Below are 23,929 nucleotides of genomic sequence, written 5' to 3'. Positions count from 1 at the left end.
TGATTGCACCAGAATCTATACACCACGCATGCTTTGATTTAAATGCATTGACTGATGTGAATGCAGCTTCAGTATTTGCCGAATCATTGTTTCCAGATACAGCACTCTTAACTCTCTGTTGGCTATTTTGCTTTTTCAACAGACTCATTTTAGCTTTCCAGACTCTGCATTCAGCTTTTAAATAACCTGGCTTCTTGCATACAAAACATTCACGTGTCTCTTTAGGGTGGTTTCTGCTGGTGGGCACATCATCTAATATATAAAGCTGAATGTGTGTGTGTATGTGTGTGTGTGTGTATGTGTGTATGTCCAGGATTGGCATCTGCACCGTCGCAGCTACAGCCACAAAATTTTGCACAGTCACACGTCTGGACCCTGAGAGCGTCATAGGCTATGTTGTGAGGTGAAATGTTAACCCCGTGCTTTCCAATTCACCAAACAATTTTGCCCCTATCTACATAATGGGGAAAAAGTGAAAGGAAAAGTGTTGGAGGCGTCGCAGCTACAGCCACAAAATTTTGCACAGTCACACGTCTGGACCCCGAGAGCGTCATAGGCTATGTTGTGAGGTGAAATTTTAACCCCGCGCTTTCCAATTCACCAAACAATTTTGCCCCTATCTACATAATGGGAAAAAATGAAAGGAAAAGTGTAGGAGGCAAATTGACAGCTGCCAGATGTGAACAAGGGGGACTTAAAGAATGAGAGCGATGGCGCCAAAGAGTATATACCGTACAGTTGCTAAGGTGGGGCCCCGACATGGGATACTCACCACACACGGGGATATGAACACACACACAAAATGGGCCACACACTACCACGTGCTTGAACACATATACCACCCTCAGCACACATTTCACCACAAATACACCAACCTCGCCACATAAAAGTCGAAACACAAAAGTTGCCGCTCAAAACTCGCCACACGCAGAACTCGCCACATGCAAAAACTAGGCTCTTGCAAAACTCGCCACAAGTGCAAAACTGACCTCATGGAAAACTCGCCACACGCAAAACTTGCACATACTCAAAACGCACCACACATAAAACTCGCCACTCGCAATGCGCAAAACTTGCTGCACACAACTTGCTACACTAACCTGTCACATGCAACTCGACACACAAAAAGTTGCTACACGCATGTTGCCACACAAAACTTATCTCACAAAAGTCGCTACATGCATGTCGCCACACGCAACTCAACACACACAACTTGACAAACGAAACTCGCCCTAAAACACACACAAGTCTGGTATTATCCTTCAAAAATAAAAATCTGATTAATAAGCAGACAAACTACAACAAATGTACCATATAGGAAATACGGCAGCTGTCAGTCACATGACCTGTCTATTATGTGTATGTGTGAGCTAATATATACTGCCAGGGGGAGGGCTTCCTGTTGGCAGGGGATTTATCAGGCTGCCAATTTAGCTTACAAATACTGAGCTAAAAATACTGAGCAAATAACGTGTGAACAAGGTCTAATACAGGAGCAGATGACACACAGGTATATACTATATATAGGGGAGATGACACACAGGTATATACTATATAGAGGAGGAGATGACATACAGGTACATATATATACAGGAGGAGATGACATACAGGCATATACTATATACAGGAGGAGATGACACACATGTATATACTATATACAGGAGCAGATGACCTACAGGTATATACTATATACAGGAGGAGATGACATACAGGTATATGCTATATATAGAAGATGACATGCAGGTATATACTATATACAGGAGGAGATGGCACACAGATATATAATATATACAGGGGAGATGACACACAGGTATATACTATATACAGGAGGAAATGACATACAGGTATATACTATATATAGAAGGAGATGACATTCAGGTATATACTATATATAGGGGAGATGGCACATAGCAGGTATATACTATATACAGGGGAGATGACATACAGGTATATACTATATACAGGAGATGACATACAGATGTATACTATATATAAGGGAGATGACAAACATGTATATACTGAGGTGATGAGGTGAAAATGAGAGGTGTGAGGTGAAAATGAAAAGGTGTGAGTGCAAAATGAGAGGAGTGAGGAAAAATAGTGGAGTGATCAGAAAATGACAGATGTGAGGTTGAAATGACAAGTGTTAGGGGGGAATGAGAGGAGTGAGGGAGAAAATGAGAGGTGTGAGGGGGAAAATGAAAGATGTGATTGGGAAAATGAGAGGCGTGATGGGAAAATAAGAGAAGTGAGGTGCTATAACTAACCACAGATATTTACTATGCCCAGGCAACGCCGGGCTCTTCAGCTAGTGTGTTTATAAAGCAGTTTCCTTGTTACATATCTTGCTGCTCACATTTTCTTTCTTTCTCTTATATTCATCTACAAGCTTTCCTCTGACGTATTCCAATGTCAGCTCATCATCTGGGCGTGCATCTAGTGCAGTTACCAGAGTGTCATAGCTTTCTGGGAGACCACTAGGTAATAGTGCTGCTACATGGAAGTCCTTCATATCTTCCCCAATGCCCCGCATGCGCTCTACGGTCTCCAGAGTATTTCTAATGTAGTCCTGCATGTCCGGGTCATTGTGTAGCTTAGACTGATACAGCTTTCTCATTAGATAGAGTTTATTACTTAAATTTATTCTCTCATGTACTTTCTGCAACTGCTCCCACATTTCCTTTGCAGATTCACACTTACACACATGCACAATCTGATCATCCTCTATACTGAGTGATATGGTGCTCTGTGCTTTCTGATCCATTTCTAGCCATTCCTGTGGTACTGGGTCAGGCTTAGGGTCCTGAGTGTATTTCCACGTACCTTCTCTTATCAGCAGCATCTTCAACTTGAATTTCCAGGATTGGTAGTTCTGGTTATTCAGGCTTGGCACTGTAAACTTTGTTGAGTTGCTGCTGGTGGCCATTTTACTTCTCAGTTTGCTGTTGTCTTTCTATCTCTGTGCTCTGGAGGTTTGGGATTGCTTTGACCCCTGGGCCCATAACCTGTTAGCAGCGGGTTAATCAGCGTGATGTCCACAACGAGCAACAGAGAATGTTCATTTATTAAGAATTAAGAATATCCAGCTTAAAACATGAGAACAGGATCAATCTGGTTTCTGAGAGAGACAGATCTGCTATGAGTCCTTCTGCTTCAGCTACACACAAGAAATGTGCTCACAGGGAAGGGGGGGAGGAACATCCTGTCTGTAAATTAGTACTCCTTTTTTTTTTAACTTTGTTGACATGTGAACAATATGCATGCAGATATATAAATCACATCATATTAAACAAACAATAGTTGTTGCAATACATACAGATCAATATGCATTAGGCCAACAGGTGTGTTGGGCTTAGGGTTTTGATTAAGGTTATGGTTGTGATTAGGGTTAGGGGTGTTTTGGAGTAAGGGTTGTGATTAGGCTTATGGTTTGGGTTGTGATTAGGATTATGGATCAGGTTGGGATTAGGGTTAGGGGTGTGTTGGGGTTAGGGTTGGGATTAGAATTGGGGGTGTTTCAACTGTTTAGGTACATGAGTGGGGCTCCAAACGAGACAGCCAATTTTGCGCTCAAAAAGTCAAATGGTGCTCCCTCCCTTCTGAGCTCTCCCGTGCGCCCAGTGGTTTACCTCCACATATGGGGCATCAGCATACTAAGTACTAGTTGGACAACTTTTGGGGTCCAGTTTCTCCTGTTACCCTTGCGAAAATAGAAAAAAATTGGGGGTAAAACATTTTTGTGGAAAAAATTTATTTTTATTTTTACGGCTCTGCGTCAAACTTCTGTGAAGCACTTGGGCGTTCAAAATGCTCACAACACATTTAGATAAGTTCCTTGGGGGGGTCTAGTTTCCAAAACTTATGAGGGGTTTCTACTGTTTAGGTACATCAGGGGCTCTGCAAACACACCATAACGCCTGCAGACCACTCTATCAAAGCTCTGCCATGCGCCCAAACAGTGGTCCCCCCCCACATATGAACTATCACCGTACTCAAGATAAATTGCCCAATAAATTTGGGGGTCCAATTTCTCCTGTTATCCTTGTGAAAGTAAAAATTTGGGGGTGAAAAGATAATTTTTGTGGAAAAAATATGATTTTTTATTTTCATGGCTCTACATTACAAACTGTGAAGCAGTTGGGGGTTCATAGTGCTCACCACACATCTAGATAAGCTCTCTGGGGGGTCTAGTTTCCAAAATGGGGTCACTTGTGAGGGGTTTCTACTTTTAGGTACATCAGGAGCTCTGCAAATACAACATGATGCCCGCAGACCATTCCATCAAAGTCTGCATTTTAAAACGTCACTACTTCCCTTCCGAGCCCCGATGTGTGCCCAAACAGTGGTCCCCCCCACACATGGGGTATCACCGTACTCAGTAAAAATTGAACAACAACTTTTGGGGTCCAATTTCTCCTGTTACCCTTGGGAAAATAAAAAAATGGGGGCTAAAAAAATCATTTTTGTGGAAATGTTTTATTTTTTTATTTTCACGACTCTATTATAAACTTCTGTGAAGCACTTGGGCGTTCAAAGTGCTCACCACACATCTAGATAAGTTCCTTGGTGGGTCTAGTTTCCAAAATGGGGTCACTTGTGTGGGGTTTCTACTGTTTAGGTACATCAGAGGCTCTTCAAACGCAACATAACACCCACAGACAATTCTATAAAAGTCTGCATTCCAAAACGGCGCTCCTTCCCTACCGAGCTCTGCCATGTGCCTAAACAGTGGTTCCCCCCCCCCCCCACATATGAGGTATCAGCGTACTCAGGATAAATTTCCCAATAAATTTTGTGGTCCAATTTCTCATGTTACCCTTGAGAAAATAAAAAATTGTGAGCTAAAAAATCATTTTTGAGGAAAAAAAAAGGATTGTTTATTTTCACGGCTCTATGTTATAATTTTCTGTGAAGCACTTCGGGGTTCACTACACATCTAGATAAGTTCCTTAATGGGTCTAATTTCCAAAATGGGGTCACTTGTGGGGGGTTTCCATTGTTTAGGCACATCAGGGGCTCTCCAACCGCAACATGGTGTCTGATCTCAATTCCAGCCAATTCTGCATTGAAAAAAAAGTCAACCGGAACTCCTTCTCTTCCAAGCTCTGCCATGCGCCCAAACAGTGGTTTACCCCCACATATGGGGTATCGGCGTACTCAGGACAAATTGCACCACAACTTTCGTGGTCTAATTTCTCCTGTTACCCTTGCAAAAATAAAAATTTGGGGGCGAAAAGATCATTTTTGTAGAAAAAATTTGATTTTTTATTTTCACGGCTCTACGTTATAAACTTCTGTGAAGCACCTGGGGACTTAAAGTGCTCACCACATATCTAGAAAGGTTATATAAAGGGTCTAGTTTCCAAAATGGTGGCACTTGTGGGGGGTTTCTACTGTTTAGGCACATCAGGGGCTCTCCAAACGCGACATGGCGTCCGATCTCAATTCCAGCTAATTCTGCATTGAAAAAGTCAAACGGTGCTCCTTCTCTTCCAAGCTCTGCCGTGCGCCCAAACAGTGGTTTACCCCCACATATGGGGTATCAGCATACTCAAGACAAATTGCACAACAACTTTCGTGGTCTAATTTCTCCTGTTACCCTTGCAAAAATAAAAGTTTGGGGGTGAAAAGATAATTATTGTAGAAAACATTTGATTTTTTATTTTCACGGCTCTACGTTATAAACTTCTATGAAGCACCTGGGGGTTTAAAGTGCTCACCACACATCTAGAAAGGTTATATAAAGGGTCTAGTTTCCAAAATGGTGTCACTTGTGGGGGGGTTTCTACTGTTTAGGCACATCAGGGGCTCTCCAAACGCGACATGGCGTCCGATCTCAATTCCAGCTAATTCTGCATTGAAAAAGTCAAACGGTGCTCCTTCTCTTCCAAGCTCTGCCGTGCGCCCAAACAGTGGTTTACCCCCACATATGGGGTATCAGCATACTCAAGACAAATTGCACAACTTTCGTGGTCAAATTTGTCCTGTTACCCTTGTGAAAATAAAAATTTGGGGGCTAAAAAATCATTTTTGTAGAAAAAATGTGATTTTTTTTTTTTCCACGGCTCTATGTTATAAACTTCTGTGAAGCACCTGGGGGTTCAAAGTGCTCACCACACATCTAGAATGGTTCCTTAAAGGGTCTAGTTTCCAAAATGTTTTACCCCCACTTATGGGGTATTGGCGTATTCAGGAGAAATTGCACAACAAATTTTATGGTTCATTTTCTCTTTTTACACTTGTGAAAATGAAAAAAAATTGGTTCTGAAGTAAAATGTTTGCAAAAAAAAGTTAAATGTTCATTTTTTCCTCCCACATTGTTTCAGTTCCTGTGAAGCAGGTAAATGGTTAATAAACTTCTCGAATGTGGTTTTGAGCACCTTGAGGGGTGTAGTTTTTAGAATGGTGTCAAGTTTGGGTATTTTTTTGTCATGTACACCCCTCAAAGTGACTTTAAATGTGAGATGGTCCCTAAAAAAATGGTTTTGTAAATTTTGTTGTAAAAATGAGAAATTGCTGGTCAAACTTTAACCCTTATAACTTCCTAACAAAAAAAATGTTGTTTCCAAGATTGTGCTGATGTAAAGTAGACATGTGGGAAATGTTATTTATTAACTATTTTGTGTGACATATCTCTCTGATTTAAGGGCATAAAAATTCAAAGTTTGAAAAATGCAAAATTTTAAAAATTTTCGCCATATTTCCATTTTTCATAAATAATCGCAAGTAATTTCGAAGAAATGTTACCACTAACATGAAGTACAATATGTCACGAAAAACAGACTCAGAATCAGCAGGATCCGTTAAAGCGTTCCAGAGTTATAACCTCATAAAGCCCGGTCATTAAGTACCAAATTGGCTCTGTCACTAAGGGGTTACACTTTTTTAGTTGTTATTAGCATAGTGGGACCCAGGACTGTGGGTATAAGCCCTGGCACTAGAATTTCGACACAATGTTATGTTCAATAAAAATTTATCTGATTAAAAAAAAGAAGGTTCGACACAAGGTCAAAACACCCCCTCAAAACACATTTGTTCAGAGCGGCCTATCACGCTCCCCAATCAAAGTCATTTTATGTTTGTGTGTGTGTGTGTAGCCCATTCACTATCTCCATCTATCCCCCACCCCATGACCATGGCTGGACCATCATTGTACAAATATGATTATAAATACACACCTGTACTTTGTATCTCCCCCACCTCATTGTAGATTGTAAGCTCTCACGAGCAGGGGCGGCTTATTGTGCTTTAACCCCTTCACCCCAAAGCCTGTTTTCACCTAAGTGACCGGGCCAATTTTTACAATTCTGACCACTGTCACTTTATGAGGTCATAACTCTAAAAACGCTTCAACGGATCCTGGTGATTCTGACACTGTTTTCTCGTGACATATTGTACTTCATGATAGTGGTAAAACTTCTTCGATATGACTTGCATTTATTTGTGAAAAAAACAAAAATTTGTCGGAAATTATGAAAATTTTGCAATTTTCAAACTCTTAGTTTTTATGCCCTTAAATTAGAGAGTTATATCACATAATATAGTTAATAAACAACATTTCCCACATGTCTGCTTGACATCAGCACAATTTTGGAAACATAATTTTTTTTTGTTAGGACGTTATAAGGGTTAAAAGTTGACCAGCAATTTCTCATTTTTGCAACAAAATTTGCAAAACCATTTTTTTACGGACCACCTCACACTTGAAGTGACTTTGAGGGGTCTATATGACAGAAAATGCCCAAAAGTGACACCATTCTAAAAACTGCACCCCTCAAGGTACTCAAAACCACATTCAAAAAGTTTATTAACCCTTCAGGTGCTTCACAGGAATTTTTTGAATGTTTAAAAAAATTGAACATTTAACTTTTTTTTCACAAAATTTTTACTTCAGGTCCAATTTGTTTCATTTTACCAAGGGTAACAGGAGAAATTGGACCACAAAAGTCGTTGTACAATTTGTCCTGAGTACGCCGATACCCCATATGTGGGGGTAAACCACTGTTTGGGCACATGGCAGAGCTCGGAAGGGAAGGAGCGCCATTTGACTTTTCAATGCAAGATTTGCTGGAATTGAGATCGGAGCCCATGTCACGATTGGAGAGCCCCTGATGTGCCTAAACAGTGGAAACCCCCACAAGTGACACCATTTTGGAAAGTAGACCCCCTAAGGAACTAATCTAGATGTGTGGTGAGCACTTTGAACCTCCAAGTGCTTCACAGAAGTTTATAATGTAGAGCCGTAAAAAAAATTTATATTAATTTTCACAAAAAATGATCTTTTTGCCCCAAATTTTTTATTTTCCCAAGGGTAACAGGATAAATTGGACCCCAAAAGTTGTTGTGCAATTTGTCCTGAGTACGCCGATACTTCATATATGGGGATAAACCACTGTTTGAGCGCATGGCAGAGCTCGGAAGGGAAGGAGTGCCATTTGACTTTTCAATGCAAAATTGGCTGGAATTGAGATCGGACGCCATGTCGCATTTGGAGAGCCCCTGACGTGCCTTAACAGTGGAAACCCCTCATTTTGGAAAGTAGACCCCCTAAGGAACTTATCTAGATGTGTGGTGAGCACTTTTAACCCCCAATTGTTTCACTAAACTTTAGAATGTAGCATTGTGAAAATTAAAAAATCATTTTTTCTTTCCACAAAATGATGTTTTAGCCCGCAATTTTTTTTTCCCAAGGGTAACAGGAGAAATTGGACCACAAATGTTATTGTCCAATTTGTCCTGAGTACGCTGATACCCCACATGTGGGGGGGAACCACCGTTTGAGTGCATGGCAGAGCTCGGAAGGGAAGGAGCACCGTTTGAAATGCAGACTTAGATGGAATGGACTGCAGGTGTCATGTTGCATTTGCAGAGCCCCTGATGTACCTAAACAGTAGAAACCCACTACAAGTGACCCCATATTGGAAACTAGACCCCCCAAGGAACTTATCTAGATGTGTTGTGAGAGCTTTGAACCAACAAGTGTTTCACTACAGTTTATAACGCAGAGCCGTGAAAATAAAAAATATTTTTTTTCCACGAAAATGATATTTTAGCCCCCACGTTTTTATTTTCCCAAGGGTAACAGGACAAATTAGACCCCAAAAGTTGTTGTCCAACTTGTCCTGAGAACACTGATACCCCATATGTTGGGGGGAACCACTGTTTGGGTGCACGGCAGAGCTCGGAAGGGAAGGAGCGCCATTTGAAATGCAGACTTAGATGGATTGGTCTGCAGGCGTCATGTTGCATTTGCAGAGCCCCTGATGTACCTAAACAGTAGAAACCCCCCACAAGTGACCCCATATTGGAAACTAGACCCCCCAAGGAACTTATCTAGATGTGTTGTGAGAGCTTTGAATCAACAAGTGTTTCACTACAGTTTATAACGCAGAGCCGTGAAAATAAAAAATATTTTTTTTTCCACGAAAATGATATTTTATCCCCTATGTTTTTATTTTCCCAAGGGTAACAGGACAAATTGGACCCCAAAAGTTGTTGTCCAACTTGTCCTGAGAACGCTGATACCCTATATGTTGGGGGGAACCACTGTTTAGGCACACAGGAGAACTCGGAAGGGAAGTAGCACTGTTTTACTTTTTCAAAGCAGAATTGGCTGGAATTGAGATCGGACGCCATGTCCCGTTTGGAGAGCCCCTGATGTGCCTAAACAGTGGAAACCCCCAATTATAACTGAAACCCTAACCCCAACCCTAACCCTAGCCCTAACCCTAACCCTAGCCCTAACCCTAGCCCTAATGGGAAAATGGAAATAAATACATTTTTTTACATTTTATTATTTTTCCCTAAGTAAGGGGGTGATGAAGGGGGGTTTGATTTACTTTTATAGCATTTTTTTGGCGGATTTTTATGATTGGCAGCTGTCACACACTAAAAGACGCTTTTTATTGCAAAAAATAGTTTTTGCATCACCACATTTTGAGAGCTATAATTTATCCATATTTTGGCCCACAGAGTGATATGAGATCTTGTTTTTTGCGGGACGAGTTGACGTTTTTATTGGTAACATTTTCTGGCAGATGACATTTTTTGATCGCTTTTTATTCCGATTTTTGGGAGGCGGAATGAACAAAAACCAGCAATTCCTGAATTTCTTTTAGGGAGGGCGTTTATACCGTTCCACGTGTAGTAAAATGGATAAAGCAGTTTTATTCTTCAGGTCAGTACGATTACAGCGATACCTCATTTATGTAATTTTTTTTATGTTTTGGCGCTTTTACACAATAAAAACTATTTTATATAAAAAAATAATTGTTTTTGCATCGCATTATTCTGAGAGCTATAACTTTTTTTATTTTTCTGCTGATGATGCTGTATGGCAGCTTTTTTTTTGCGGGACAAGATGACGTTTTCAGCGGTACCATGGTTATTTATATCCGTCGTTTTGATCGCGTGTTATTCCACTTTTTGTTCGCCTGTATGATAATAAAGCAATGTCTTTTGCCTTGTTTTTTATTTATTTTTTTTGCGGTGTTCACTGAAGGGGTTAACTAGTGGGATAGTTATATAGAGCGGGTCGTTATGGACGCGGCGATACCAAATATGTGTACATTTATTGTTTTTTTTAATTTACATAAATAAATGGATTTATTGGGAAATGTTTTTTTTTTTTTTAATTTGGGGATTTTTTTTTTTTTTTTTTTTTACACATTCTATTTTTTTTTTTTAACTTTCTAACATTGTCCCAGGGTGGGACATCACTGTATTAGATCAGATCGTTGATCTGACACTGTGCATAGCACACTGTCAGATCAACGATCTGACAGGCAGTTTAGCTGGCTTTCCAGTGCCTGCTCTCAGCAGGCGCCGGCTAGCCAGGTCATTTCATGACCCAGAAGGAGTCCGGTGGCCATCTTGGATCCGGGGACTCCTTCCGGGTCACTGGAGCAACGCGATCTCATCGCGTTTCTCCGGTGGGAGAGCGCAGGGAGCCCCCGTCCCTGCGCGATCCCCCTCTATGCCGCTGTCACTATTGACAGCGGCATCAGAGGGGTTAAATGCCCGCGATCGGCGATAGCGCCGATCGTGGGCATTGCTGCGGGGTGTCAGCTGTCATATACAGCTGACACCCGCACCCGATCACCGCGGCGCTCAGCGCGAGACCGCGGTGATCGGTGCGCCGTACTAGTACTGCTGCTGGCACAAATGCAGTGCCGGCAGCGCAGTACTAGTACGGCGCGTGGCGCGAAGGGGTTAATTATTGTATTATTAACGTTATTACTTATGACTGTTGTGTTTGAAACTCTTAAGCTGTAAAGCGCTGCGGAGTATGTTGGTGCTATATAAATAAAGATTATTATTATTAGGTGAGTAAAAGTGTTGTCTCTCCTATGCCCTCTTCTCAGAGATGAGGCAGCTCACTTTTAGCCTATTTTCCATAGAAGCAGACATGACCAAATCTGCTGCACATTTTTTTTTTCTTTTCATTTTTAGTTTTCCTTTTTTTTTAATGTCCTCCACTTTGTGTTCACTATCTCAGGGAGGTCACATCATGCACTCCACAGTAGTCTACCTCTCTGCAGATGTCGTCATTTCGTCACGTCACCTGTCCTCCAGACTGCTGCCTCAGCAGAGTACCTATGCCCTTACAATACATGCAAGGCCATCAAAGGGGTAACCCTGCGGGTATATGAAGACATTGGACAGGTGGATATAATTGCACCACTCTCCTATAAGTTCTGGTTAGGGTCTTCACTTTATTCCTCCTGGGCCGTCTTCCCACCTCCCCGTGTCATTCTTGGATTTCTGTTTTACAGTCCCTTTAATTGTTCTTTTTTTAACCCTAGCTCTATTATTCCGCTTTTACCGCCTTTCTGCAGCTATATTTTCAGGCTCCAGTGCATTTTTACGCTATAGTAGGGGATCTCAGTGGCCAAGGGTCTCTCTTCTCCCCCTGAACAGCAGGGCATTTTTTCTGACTTCTAGACCGCCTCCTACGACTAACGTTATGCTCGGGGTGTAATGCTGCCTGGTAGCCTAACTGATTGAAGCCGCAGCTTTACTTGGGGCTAGGCCACACACTTTGTTTCACCCTTAGGGTGGCCTGGTACCTTCTTTGAACCCCCGTCTGTCTTAGGGGGTCAGAGAGTGGCCTTATCTCATTAAACACTTTTTTGTGCTATTTTCTTGGGGAGGGGTCTATTTTTCCAGATTTTCTTCTAAGTTTCCAGGCTTTATCTGCATTTGCGCAGGTACCTTTTCTGCCTTTCTTTATCTGTCTCTGCCATCTTTCTTTCAACAAGTGTCAAGAAGCATCCATATGGATGTTCATTTGTAAGGCTTCCCTTTTGTAAGCACAAATTGAAACACACTGCAGCCAATTCTGCTGTTCAGTGCCCATCTTGACTCAGATCCTGGTCTAAAGATCCATCATCCAAAAATGCCTTTACTTGGCTCCCCATCAGAGGAAATGGGCTTTTTGGGCAACACCTAGATGACATAAGCAGGGAAGGTACCCAGTGCCAGACTGATCTGCTTCCCCAGAATCATTAAAGCTCTTAGCCATCTAGGTGCTTCCAGAGGTTTTACTCTATTTGGAACTCATCTTCCCACAAAAGCAACAAGACGTCCTCCAAACCCTCCAACCCCAGACAGCCATTGTTCAAGCCTAAACCTTCCTGGCAAGAAATAGAGGATATCCACTTGCTCTGTGTCGGCACATGGACATTTTAGAGAGCTTGTCTCACCAATCGAGGCCCTTAACAATCTGGCAGAGCAATGGCCGCTGTGGTGGACTTTGGCCCCTTATCTTGACACAAACACAACATACGTGCATGAGCTTTTAAACATTCCCTTTGCTGATTTTTCTCGCGGTGTCTCTTTATTTAGTGCCTATGAGGAAAAATACCAGACAGCTCTCACAGTTCTATTTGCCATTGAAGAAATTAATAGGAACGAGGATCTTCTGCCAAATATCACTTTGGGATTTCACCTATTAGAATCCTTCATGAACGAAGCTGAAACGCTGAAAGGTTATATGGAAATACTAAGTGGAGGGCGCTACCAAATTCCTAATTATAAGTGTGCGAGCCAAGGACATCTGGTAGCTGTGGTGGGGTTTGCATCTTCAGTTCTTTCACTTCTGGTGGCAAATACATTTGGAATTTATGGCTACCCACAGGTAGGTGTCTTTAGGATGCCCCTCTATGATTTAATATGTTTCTAAGTAGAGAACTCCCTCTATGATTGCCATGTACTCTAATAATTGTACTGGTGTGTAAGGTTGCATGCATAGTTCATACATCATCCTAATAAGGCACTGTATCCTTCTCAAGAAGTAATAGCATAGTATTAATTAGTTTGGAGTATTTCCAGATGTATACTTCCAATGGAAGGCGTTAATGTGTGCTACAACAAAGCCATACGGTGGCATATCTCAGTCTTTGGCTCTTAGTTTCATTTAAAAAAAAGTATTTTGTGTATTTTTTTCTGTGCCAAGTCCTTCTGTATAGGAAAGTGCAGCAGACTGTGTTCTTATGTAGAAAATTAGGAAAGTCGAGTATACCAAAAAGTCTCTTGGAATATGTTGGCCTGATGCACTTGCCTCAATTTTTTAGGTTAATGCATGGAATTTACTCATATAAAGAAGCTTTAGCTACTGTTTAGACTGTGACATTTGCATCATAGGCTCGGTTTCTTCACATCAGTTAAGGATAGAGGCGCATATATTACTTTTTTTTGCAAGCAGAATTACAGCTCCCATTATAAATCAATAGGTAGAGTTGAGCAAAAACATTTTCAGGACTCTAGTTCAGTGACCATGTTTGTTAGTCCTTGTTGTCCGAACCAGGGCCCAGTGAACCTACTCTTATTTGCCAGCATCCTTCGCACCTCTTCCGATGATGGACACCGATGCAATGTAATCGCTGATGATCCAAAGAGGCACCCAGATGCCTGAAGGTAGGAGGAAGTTCGTAAGGCCATGGTCCACAAACTACCAATGTGGCTGCTGGTCCTGGCTTCTGCGAATCATTTTGCTTAACTCTATCAACAGGCTCTATCAAGAGCTACAGTTTGTTCACTTCTTTCTGGCTTATGCATATATTATATTAACCGGTGGCCCGATTCTAACGTATCAGGTATTCTAGGATATGTAGGTAGTATATAGTACAGGCTACGTACTATATTGCACAGTGACGTAGTATATAACACAACCGACGTAGTATATAACATAGCTACGTAGTATATAACAGAGCTACGTAGTATGTAACACTGCGTACGTAGTATATAGCAGCGCTACGTAGTACATAACACAGCCACGTAGTGTATTACACAGGTATGTAGTATATTGGTCAGTCATGTAGTATATTGCACAGGCACGCAGTATATTGCACAGGCACGCAGTATATTGCACAGCCACATAGTATATAACACAGCCACGTAGTGTATTGCACAGCTACGTAGTGTATTGCACAGCTATGTAGTATATTGGTCAGCGACGTAGTATATAGCACATCAACGTAGTATATAACATAGCCATGTAGTATATGCCCATGTAGTATATAGCAATGTGGGCACTATATGCGTGGTTAAAAAAGACTTAAAATAAAAAATAAACATATACTCACCTTCCGGAGGCCCGTTGAGTCCTTGCGCCTGTGTACGGTGCACACGGCAGCTTCCGGTCCCAGGGTTGGTATGAGCGCAGGACCTGTGATGATGGTGTGGTCACATGACTGTGACGTCATGGCAGGTCCTCCTCGCATAGCATCCTTGGCACCGGAACCTGCGCTTGCACTGCTGAGGACATCGGGCGATGTCGGAGGGTGAGAATAACCTTTTTTTATTAGTATTATTTGTAACATTAGATCTTTTTACTATTGATGCTGCAACAGATTAGATGAAAGATGGTGAAATCCAATATTTTTGGTGGGACCATCCGATGCTTATGGGGGCTTCTCAAATCTTTCCTGAAATATTATATTAACTGGAAATCAGGTAGTTGAAATTTAAAGGGGTTCTCACAAGAAACATTTCTGACACCAACCCTGGGACTCTCGCCTGTCTCCAGAACGGCGCAGCACATACAAAAGCTCTCTCCTGTCACTGCTATGGGAGTGCTCTATACAGCCGAGCAAATGCACTGTATTCCCTTACTTCAGAAGTGGGACCTGCATCTGTCAGACATTTATGGCAAATCTTACAGATATGCCATAAATGTTTCTCGTGGGACAACCACTTAAAATACCTGATCCTTTTGTTTTCAGGGAGGATAACCCACTGTCAGAGATTTCTGGCAGAGGTTTTATCCCTTCTACTGAAAACGATGGAGTCGGAAAATAACTGTTGCCAGAACGAGGATTTGGCCCACAGCTATCTAGTGTATGGTCAACTCAAGATTTTGTCATGTTGTTACAAAATGGAAGCAGCCGAATTTCAAACTTTATCGTCAGTTCCTATCAGATTCAACCACAGATGCCATTTTTGATGACAAATAAGAAAGTCCTTTTGCATTACAGATCAGCTATGGGGCCACAGACCCTCATCTAAGTAATAAGTTGATGTTTCCATACTTCTACCGCACTGTTCACAGCTCTGTCCATCTGAGCAATGCATTGAGTTCAGTGCTGAAGCATTTTGGTTGGGCCTGGGTTGGAATAGTTTATTCTACTGTTGAAAGCAATGAAAATGCAATCCAAAAGTTAAAATCTTCCATTATAACACAAGGCAGTTGCATTGAGTTCACAGAAAAGTTCCTCGGTTCCACAAACTACTGGATAACTGAGTATAAACGTATTGTTAAAGTCATTTCTGAGTCCTCGGCAACCATTATTGTCTTTTGGGCTGACCTGGAATTTGCAAGTAATTTATATTTATTACTACGTCATTTAACAATGACAGAGAAAGTCTGGATTATTCTTACCGACATGTACCATCTGATTTCAAACAAGGACGTCGTGGACCTCAGCCGTTTCCATGGAACCTTGGCAATTCAGATGAAAACGTTGGAGATTCCTGGACTCATGCCTTTCCTTTGGAACATCACGTTGGACCAATACAACTGCAATTTTATTTTCCTCTGCAAGATCGTCTTATATGAATGTAAAATAGTTGATGGCAAATTGCTAGATCACACGTGCAAACACGACAAAGCAAAGAAGATTCTGATGGGTGTAGAGACCCTGGTGGAGAGTTATCGAGTATATAACGCCATATATGCCTTGGCTCATGCCCTTCATATGTTTATGGCAACCAAGTACTGGAAGGAATCGCAGATAGAGGGTGCATCTCTATCTTATGAACATCCATGGAAGGTGACTCGAGTGACAAGACTTCTTTTTGTATACCATAGCGAATAGCAATAATTTTTTTACGTTGTGGTCCATATTTTAAAAACATTGTTTTTATACCCCAAATTTTCACTTGTCAATATCCTAATATATGTTTTAAAGGGTTTAGAACTACCTTTGTAATACACCGCTCCAACTGTCAGGGACCTGCCACTTGATTTGAGGTCCTTAAGTAACTACCATAGCGTAATACATAATAACACTAGAGGAACAACTTCATAAAGATTCCCTGTAGAAATGGTCTTTTTAGCATTATCTATAAAGCGAACTTATATTGTTGCCCCTAGCTGTAGGTTAATAAGCCTTTTGAAGAGTAATGGAAATGGCGGCACACCTACGCAGTCATACTATCTTCAAACCCTCCCGTTCTGGTCAATTCCTGTCTCCTCCAAGCTTTTCAATGATCCTTTAGTCATGTATAGTGTAGTGATGAAGAGGGCAGACTACATCCCAGCCCTCCTTCACACATCCTGGTAATTGTTCCTTTTCCCCTATTATTAACATCAGCCCCCAGCTGTGAGCTTTCCCTCTGCTGGTTATGAAAATTGAGTGGGAGCCCTCGCTGTTTTTTTTAAATTTAATTCTTTATTTTACACAGGAGGGACACAGTGGGTGCTGAATCCAACTCCCATCATTGTCGTCTGGTAACACTGATCTCAAGGAGACCATGTGACAATGATGTGAGCTGCCTTCAGCAGCAGGCACCTGGTCCGTGTGAAAGACCTGACATGTGTGCACCACCATTGAATACAATGGGTGTGTGTCCGTATTTGCAGCTCTTCAAAAACATACCACATATGGAAACAAAAAATGGACGTGTGAAGTGGTGGGCCTCACTGTGTTGAGCAGGCTCGAGAAGTGCGACACAACCATAGACTTGGAGGGAGCACATAATGAAGATGAGTTGCCAGGGGAGGGGAGGGTGGTGATAATGAAACTTGGAAGGTAGGGTTTAGATAATAGAAAGTATTACTGTCCAGGATAATATTATTGTTGCATGTCTCTTCAGGATAATATCACCACCCCATGTCTGGTCAGGACAGCGGCACCACCCCATGACTCATATCAGCATGTCCCCATGACTCATCAGGATAGCTGTACCACACCATGAATCTTCAGGATAGCAGTACTGCCCCCATTACTCTTTAGGATAGCAGTACTGCCCCCATGACTCTTTAGGATAGCAGTACTGCCCCAATGACTCTTTAGGATAGCAGTACTGTCCCCATGACTCTTTAGGATAACAGTACTGCCCCCATGACTCTTTAGAATAGCAGTACTGCCCCCATGACTCTTCAGGATAGCAGTACTGCCCCCATGACTCTTCAGGATAGCAGCACCATCCAAATGACTCTTTAGGATAGCAGTACTTCCCCATGACTCTTCAGGATAGCAGCAACACCCCATGACTCTTTAGGATAGAAGTACTGCTCCCATGACTCTTCAGGATAGCAGTACTGCCCCCATGACTCTTCAGGATAACAGTACTGCCCCCATGACTCTTTAGAATAGCAGTACTGCCCCCCATGACTCTTCAGGATAGCAGTACTGCCCTCATGACTCTTCAGGATAGCAGCAACACCCCTTGACTCTTTAGGATAGCAGCACCATCCAAATGACTCTTTAGGATAGCAGTACTTCCCCATGACTCTTCAGGATAGCAGCAACACCCCATGACTCTTTAGGATAGAAGTACTGCTCCCATGACTCTTCAGGATAGCAGTACTGCCCCCATGACTCTTCAGGATAACAGTACTGCCCCCATGACTCTTTAGAATAGCAGTACTGCCCCCCATGACTCTTCAGGATAGCAGTACTGCCCTCATGACTCTTCAGGATAGCAGCAACACCCCTTGACTCTTTAGGATAGCAGCACCATCCAAATGACTCTTTAGGATAGCAGTACTGCCCCCATGACTCTTCAGGATAGCAGCACCATCCAAATGACTCTTTAGGATAGCAGTACTGCCGCCATGACTCTTCAGGATAGCAGCAACACCCCATGACTCTTTAGGATAGCAGTACTGCCCCCATGACTCTTTAGGATAGCAGTACTGCCCCCATGACTCTTCAGGATAACAGTACTGCCCCCATGACTCTTTAGAATAGCAGTACTGCCCCCCATGACTCTTCAGGATAGCAGTACTGCCCTCATGACTCTTCAGGATAGGAGCACCATCCAAATGACTCTTTAGGATAGCAGTACTGCCCCCATGACTCTTTAGAATAGCAGCAACACCCCTTGACTCTTTAGGATAGCAGTGCCAGTACTGCCCCTATGACTTCAGGATATTTTACCAAAAAACAAGGCCGTATAATTATAGCTCATCCATAAATATAACAGTATCAACCAAAAAACAAATATGGACCACAGAGCAGTAGATTAAAACTTGATATTTATTGAAAAATATTAATAACATGCATTAAAAAACTAAAAAATAAATGAGGCAAAGTTAAGGGGTTTTGACACCCTAGTCAAAATGCCGTTAATTAAACCTCAACCTCAGGTGAGGACGTGGAAGAGGAACCCAGGGGTGACTGCACCATCTTCATTGGTAATACTTGTGAGTCCCTTTTTGATTATGATTTCACAGCAGCCATGATATGTTAAGTTTTTCATATGAGAGTGATTCTTTGGATTTTCTGAGATAGGCTCCATTCTTATTTACATCTTTGTATTATCGCATTGCACGTGTCACTTTATATATTATAATTAGAGTGTTCATGAGTATCTATACCTTTTTCTGCCATTTCATTGCTATCTTCATTATTTGACGTGCTGTTTTTTCAATTTTCTTTTCCATGATGATAGTATTGTCTCTATGTATTTTTTGTAGCCTGATTATTTTAATCTACTGCTCTGTGGTCCATATTTGTTTTTTTTGGTTGACTCTTCAGGATAGTAGCACTACCCAATGACACTTCAGAAAAGTAGCACCACTCCATGAAGTCAGGAGAGCAGCGCCTCCTCACGACTCTTCAGGAGAGCAGCGCCCCCTCATGACTCTTCAGGAGAGCAGCGCCTCCTCACTACTCTTCAGGAGAGCAGCGCCGCCTCATGACTCTTCAGGAGAGCAGCGCCTCCTCATGACTCTTCAGGAGAGCAGCGCCTCCTCACGACTCTTCAGGAGAGCAGCGCCTCCTCACGACTCTTCAGGAGAGCAGCGCCCCCTCACGACTCTTCAGGAGAGCAGCGCCTCCTCATGACTCTTCAGGAGAGCAGCGCCTCCTCACGACTCTTCAGGAGAGCAGCGCCCCCTCATGACTCTTCAGGAGAGCAGCGCCGCCTCATGACTAGGGTTGAGCGACCTTTACTTTTATAGGATCGGGTCGGGTTTCACAAAACCCGACTTTTTCAAAAGTCGGGTCGAGTGAAATCGTCTGATCCTATAAAAAAGTCGTGGTCGGGGTCGGGCGAAACCTGAAACCCAATGCAGTGCATTGGGTTTCCATGGTTCCCAGGGTCTGAAGGAGCGGAAACTCTCCTTCAGGCCCTGTGATCCATATTTTAGTGTAAAATAAAGAATTAAAATAAAAAATATCGCAATACTTACCCTCTGACGCGCCCTGGTACTAACCGGGAATCTTCCTTCCTTAGAATCAGCCTTCCAGGACCTTGCGGTGACGTCGCGGTGACGTCGCGGCTTGTGATTGGCCGCGCGGCCGCCCATGTGACCGCTCGTGCGACCAATCAGAAGCCGTGACGTCACCGCGACGTCACCGAAGGTCCTGGCTGATTCTTAGGAAGGAAGGCTGCCGGAAAGAAGCAGGGCGCGTCCGAGGGTGAGTATATACCTATTAGGTATATACTCACCCTCGGACGCGCCCTGCTTCTTTCCGGCAGCCTTCCTTCCTAAGAATCAGCCCTTCCAGGACCTTCGGTGACATCGCGGTGATGTCGCGGCTTGTGATTGGTCGCGCGAGCGGTCACATGGGCGGCCGCGCGGCCAATCACAAGCCGCGACATCACCGCGACGTCATCGCAAGGTCCTGGAAGGCTGATTCTAAGGAAGGAAGGTTCCCGGTTAGTACCAGGGCGCGTCAGAGGGTAAGTATTGCGATATTTTTTATTTTAATTCTTTATTTTACACTTAAATCTGAATTCCGATACCAATTCCCGATATAAACATATCGGGAATCGGTATCGGAATTCCGATTCTAGATTCAAAAGATTGCCGACTTCATGGCCGACCCCACACAGGGGTCGGGTCGGGTTTCATGAAACCCGACCTTGCCAAAAGTCGGCGACCTTTGAATATTTTCGACCCGTTTCGCTCAACCCTACTCATGACTCTTCAGGAGAGCAGCGCCCCTCATGACTCTTCAGGAGAGCAGCGCCCCCTTATGAGTCTTCAGGAGAGCAGCGCCTCCTCATGACTCTTCAGGAGAGCAGCGCCGCCTCATGACTCTTCAAAAGTAATTACCACATCATGCAAATTTAGAAGTTCATCCACTTCCAGATGAAGCATACTTTGCAGAACAGTCACCAGATGTGGTGCAGATCCTGGTATAAGGCATATTTAATCTGTGGTTGATTATCAATGTACACTTTACTGAACCTAGATCCCAAGAATGTTTACTGGTAATTAATAGCAATTGTGACATTTATGCTCTGTATATCCTGTATATGTTTCTTCATGCAGCTTCACCAATTTCTGAGAAGAGTGCACTTTACCAATAGCGCTGGAGAGGACGTATACTTTGATGAACATGGAGATTCTGCTCCTATGTATGATCTGATTAATTGGGTGACCGGACGCAAGGAGACACTTAGAAGTGTCAGAGTTGGAAACATCACATCTAGCAGTGGGGAAAACGTGTCAGTTAATGTATCAGCCATTGTATGGGCCGATCGTCTTGCCCAGGTAGACATCTTGTTCATTTGTGCTTGAAGACAGTAGACAGTGCAGGATAAGCTTTCTCTTAGAAGGAGAATGAATGAGAAAAGGATTATGGTATTTTGTAATACTGAAGCAAAAGGATGGTGTTAGGAGACCAATTCTGTCCCACTTGGCAGCTATAAAAAAAGCTGTATTGCTGTAGCTACAAACGCAAAGTAACATCTCTATTGTGGTCAGGGACATACCGTACATAATAATCATGAGGTTCCTTCAACCCAATCCAACCCACATCCTCAAAAAAAATATGTGGTGGAATATGTGGGCTCATACCTCCCAGCTTTAAAAAACAAATTTGAGAGGGATATGTATTGCTGCATGTATACTGTATTTATATCTCTACTGAAGCACCTTAGTGGCACCCATGGCGTATGATGTCCCCAAATCACTCCACCCACACAATATGGTACCCCGTAGTGAATGTTCTCACAGCCCCCAACAAGTACTGACATAAAAAAAAATAAAACTACTCCTTTAGCACCTTTTTCCAGATGGTGATACATTTCTATTCCTCTCCTAGGAACCACCACGTTCTGTCTGCAGTGACAGCTGCCGACCTGGGTCCAGGAAAATGATACTGAAAGGAAAGCCAACCTGCTGCTATGATTGCGTTCCTTGCCCCAGAGGAGAGGTTACCAATGACACTGGTAAAGGCTGGCACCTTCATAGCTCTCAGTATATGGCACGTGCCGTGCAGCAATATGAGACTATCAACCGTGTTTAATTCTTTCCTACAGACATGAGCAGCTGTTGGAAATGCCCAGATGACCAATGGCCGAATGGAAAGAAAAATGAATGTATTGAAAAACAAATTATCTATCTGTCCTATGAAGACTTCTTGGGTACAGCTCTTGTTTGCAGCGCCATTGTGCTTTCTCTAGCTTCACTCTTCATCCTTGCCATCTTTACCCATTATCAGAACGCTTCGGTCATTAAAGCCACCAATAGAAATCTAAGTTTCCTTCTTCTCTTGTCGCTTACTTTCACATTCTGCAGTTGTCTGGTCTTTGTTGGATATCCAGGACACATAACTTGTTTACTACGGCAAACAGTTTTTGGAATGTCGTTTACGGTCTCAGTGTCTTCCTTATTGGCAAAAACCATACTTGTGGTTATGGCCTTTCGAGCTATCAAACCTGGAAGCCGAATGAGAAGATTCATGGGGAGGAAGCTCCCATGGACCATTGTTGGTTTGTCCTCTTCTTTCCAGGCTGTTATCTGTGCCTTGTGGTTGGGAACACATCCCCCTACCCAATTTTTGGATCTCCACTCACAGGCCGGTGAGATAATTGTTGAATGTGAAGAGCACCTTGGCTTCTACCTCATGTTGTCCTTTATCGGCTGCCTTGCCATGGGATGTTTCATCATAGCTTTTCCAGCTAGGAATCTACCAGACAGATACAATGAAGCAAAGTTCATTACTTTCAGCATGTTGGTCTTCTTCAGTGTCTGGATTTCCTTCATACCGGCATACCTGAGCACCAAAGGGAAGTATACAGTGGCTGTAGAGGTTTTCGCAATCCTTGTATCTGCAGCCGGTGTTTTGGGGTGTATTTTCTTTCCCAAATGCTTCATAATCTTTTATGCACCAGAAAAATAAAAGAGTAAAGCAAGAAACGTTCTGAGGCTTTTGACAAAATGTGCAAGTTAAAGACCATTCCAGCCGTGGATCAAAGGGCAAATAAAGAAAGAAAAAATATATAAAATTCTCCTAAATTATTAAAAGTTGGGGTTATAGATAATTTAGCGACAAAAAAAAAGTATAATTGGTGGAGAAAGATTGTACTTGGTGGACCTAGGTCTTTTTTCAACCTATGTAACTGTATGTTATTTCCAATAAAGAGTTGTCTCCGTGTAATTTCTGTTAATGTGGCCTAGTGGTGGTCCGTAGCCCAGACTCCCCTTTATCAGTGGGGGCGTGGAGATGCTTTCATTTCAATAGTCGCCCTATGGTGCCACATTGGTCTTCGGAGTGGTTGATCACAGTCTGCAGCCATTCTTGGTGATAATAGCCAATAGCCAAGGGTGCTTGAGGCGGTACAAATCTTTACAATATTATCCTTAAGACTTTAAAAAGTATCTGCTACTAGTTTTTTTGCTACTTCATCTGAGAGCAGCATCTATATATATAATTGTCTAAGGGTCACTTCCGTCTGTCTGTCTGTCACGGTTATTCGTTCGCTGATTGGTCTCGGCAGCTGCCTGTCATGGCTGCCGCGACCAATCAGCGACGGGCACAGTCCGATTAGTCCCTCCCCTACTCCCCTGCACTCACTGCCCGGCACCCGTTCCGTAATCCCCCCCACTCACCGCTCACACAGGGTTAATGGCAGCGGTAATGGCCCGTGGTGTAACGCACTCCGTTACCGCTGCTATTAACCCTGTGTGTCCCCAACTATTCACTATTGATGCTGACTATGCAGCATCAATAGTAAAAATATGTCATGTTAAAAATAATTAAAAAAAAAACCTGCTATACTCACCCTCCGCCGCCTTTCCCGCTCCTCACCACGCTCCCGGGACCGCTCCATTGCAAGCGGCAGCTTCAGGTCCCAGGGCTGGTGTGCGACAAGGACCTGCCGTGACGTCACGGTCATGTTACCGCGACGTCATCATAGGTCCTGCTCACACCAGCCCTGGGACCGGAAGCTGCTGCTTGCAATGGAGCGGTCCAGGGAGGGTGGCGAGGAGCGGCAAAGGCGGCGGATGGTGAGTGTAGCAGGA

General features: G+C 42.9%; 1 protein-coding gene across 1 annotated transcript in view; it reads left to right on the top strand.

Moving 5' to 3' along the window:
• Positions 1 to 23,012, top strand: part of LOC138667185 (vomeronasal type-2 receptor 26-like) — an 86,729-nt gene extending 63,717 nt beyond the window's left edge. Inside the window, exons 2-3 of the mRNA XM_069755480.1 lie at positions 21,726 to 21,852; positions 21,943 to 23,012. Of these exons, the coding sequence (XP_069611581.1) occupies positions 21,777 to 21,852; positions 21,943 to 22,805 (939 nt within the window). The 5' untranslated portion in view covers positions 21,726 to 21,776 and the 3' untranslated portion in view covers positions 22,806 to 23,012. The remainder of the gene's footprint in view (positions 1 to 21,725; positions 21,853 to 21,942) is intronic.
• The last annotated feature ends 917 nt before the right edge of the window (positions 23,013 to 23,929 follow it).

Source organism: Ranitomeya imitator, chromosome 2 (genome assembly GCF_032444005.1).
Source record: "Ranitomeya imitator isolate aRanImi1 chromosome 2, aRanImi1.pri, whole genome shotgun sequence".
NCBI lineage: Eukaryota > Metazoa > Chordata > Amphibia > Anura > Dendrobatidae > Ranitomeya > Ranitomeya imitator.
The sequence above is the reverse complement of the archived record's forward strand: the minus strand, read 5'-3'. Positions and strand labels throughout refer to the sequence as shown.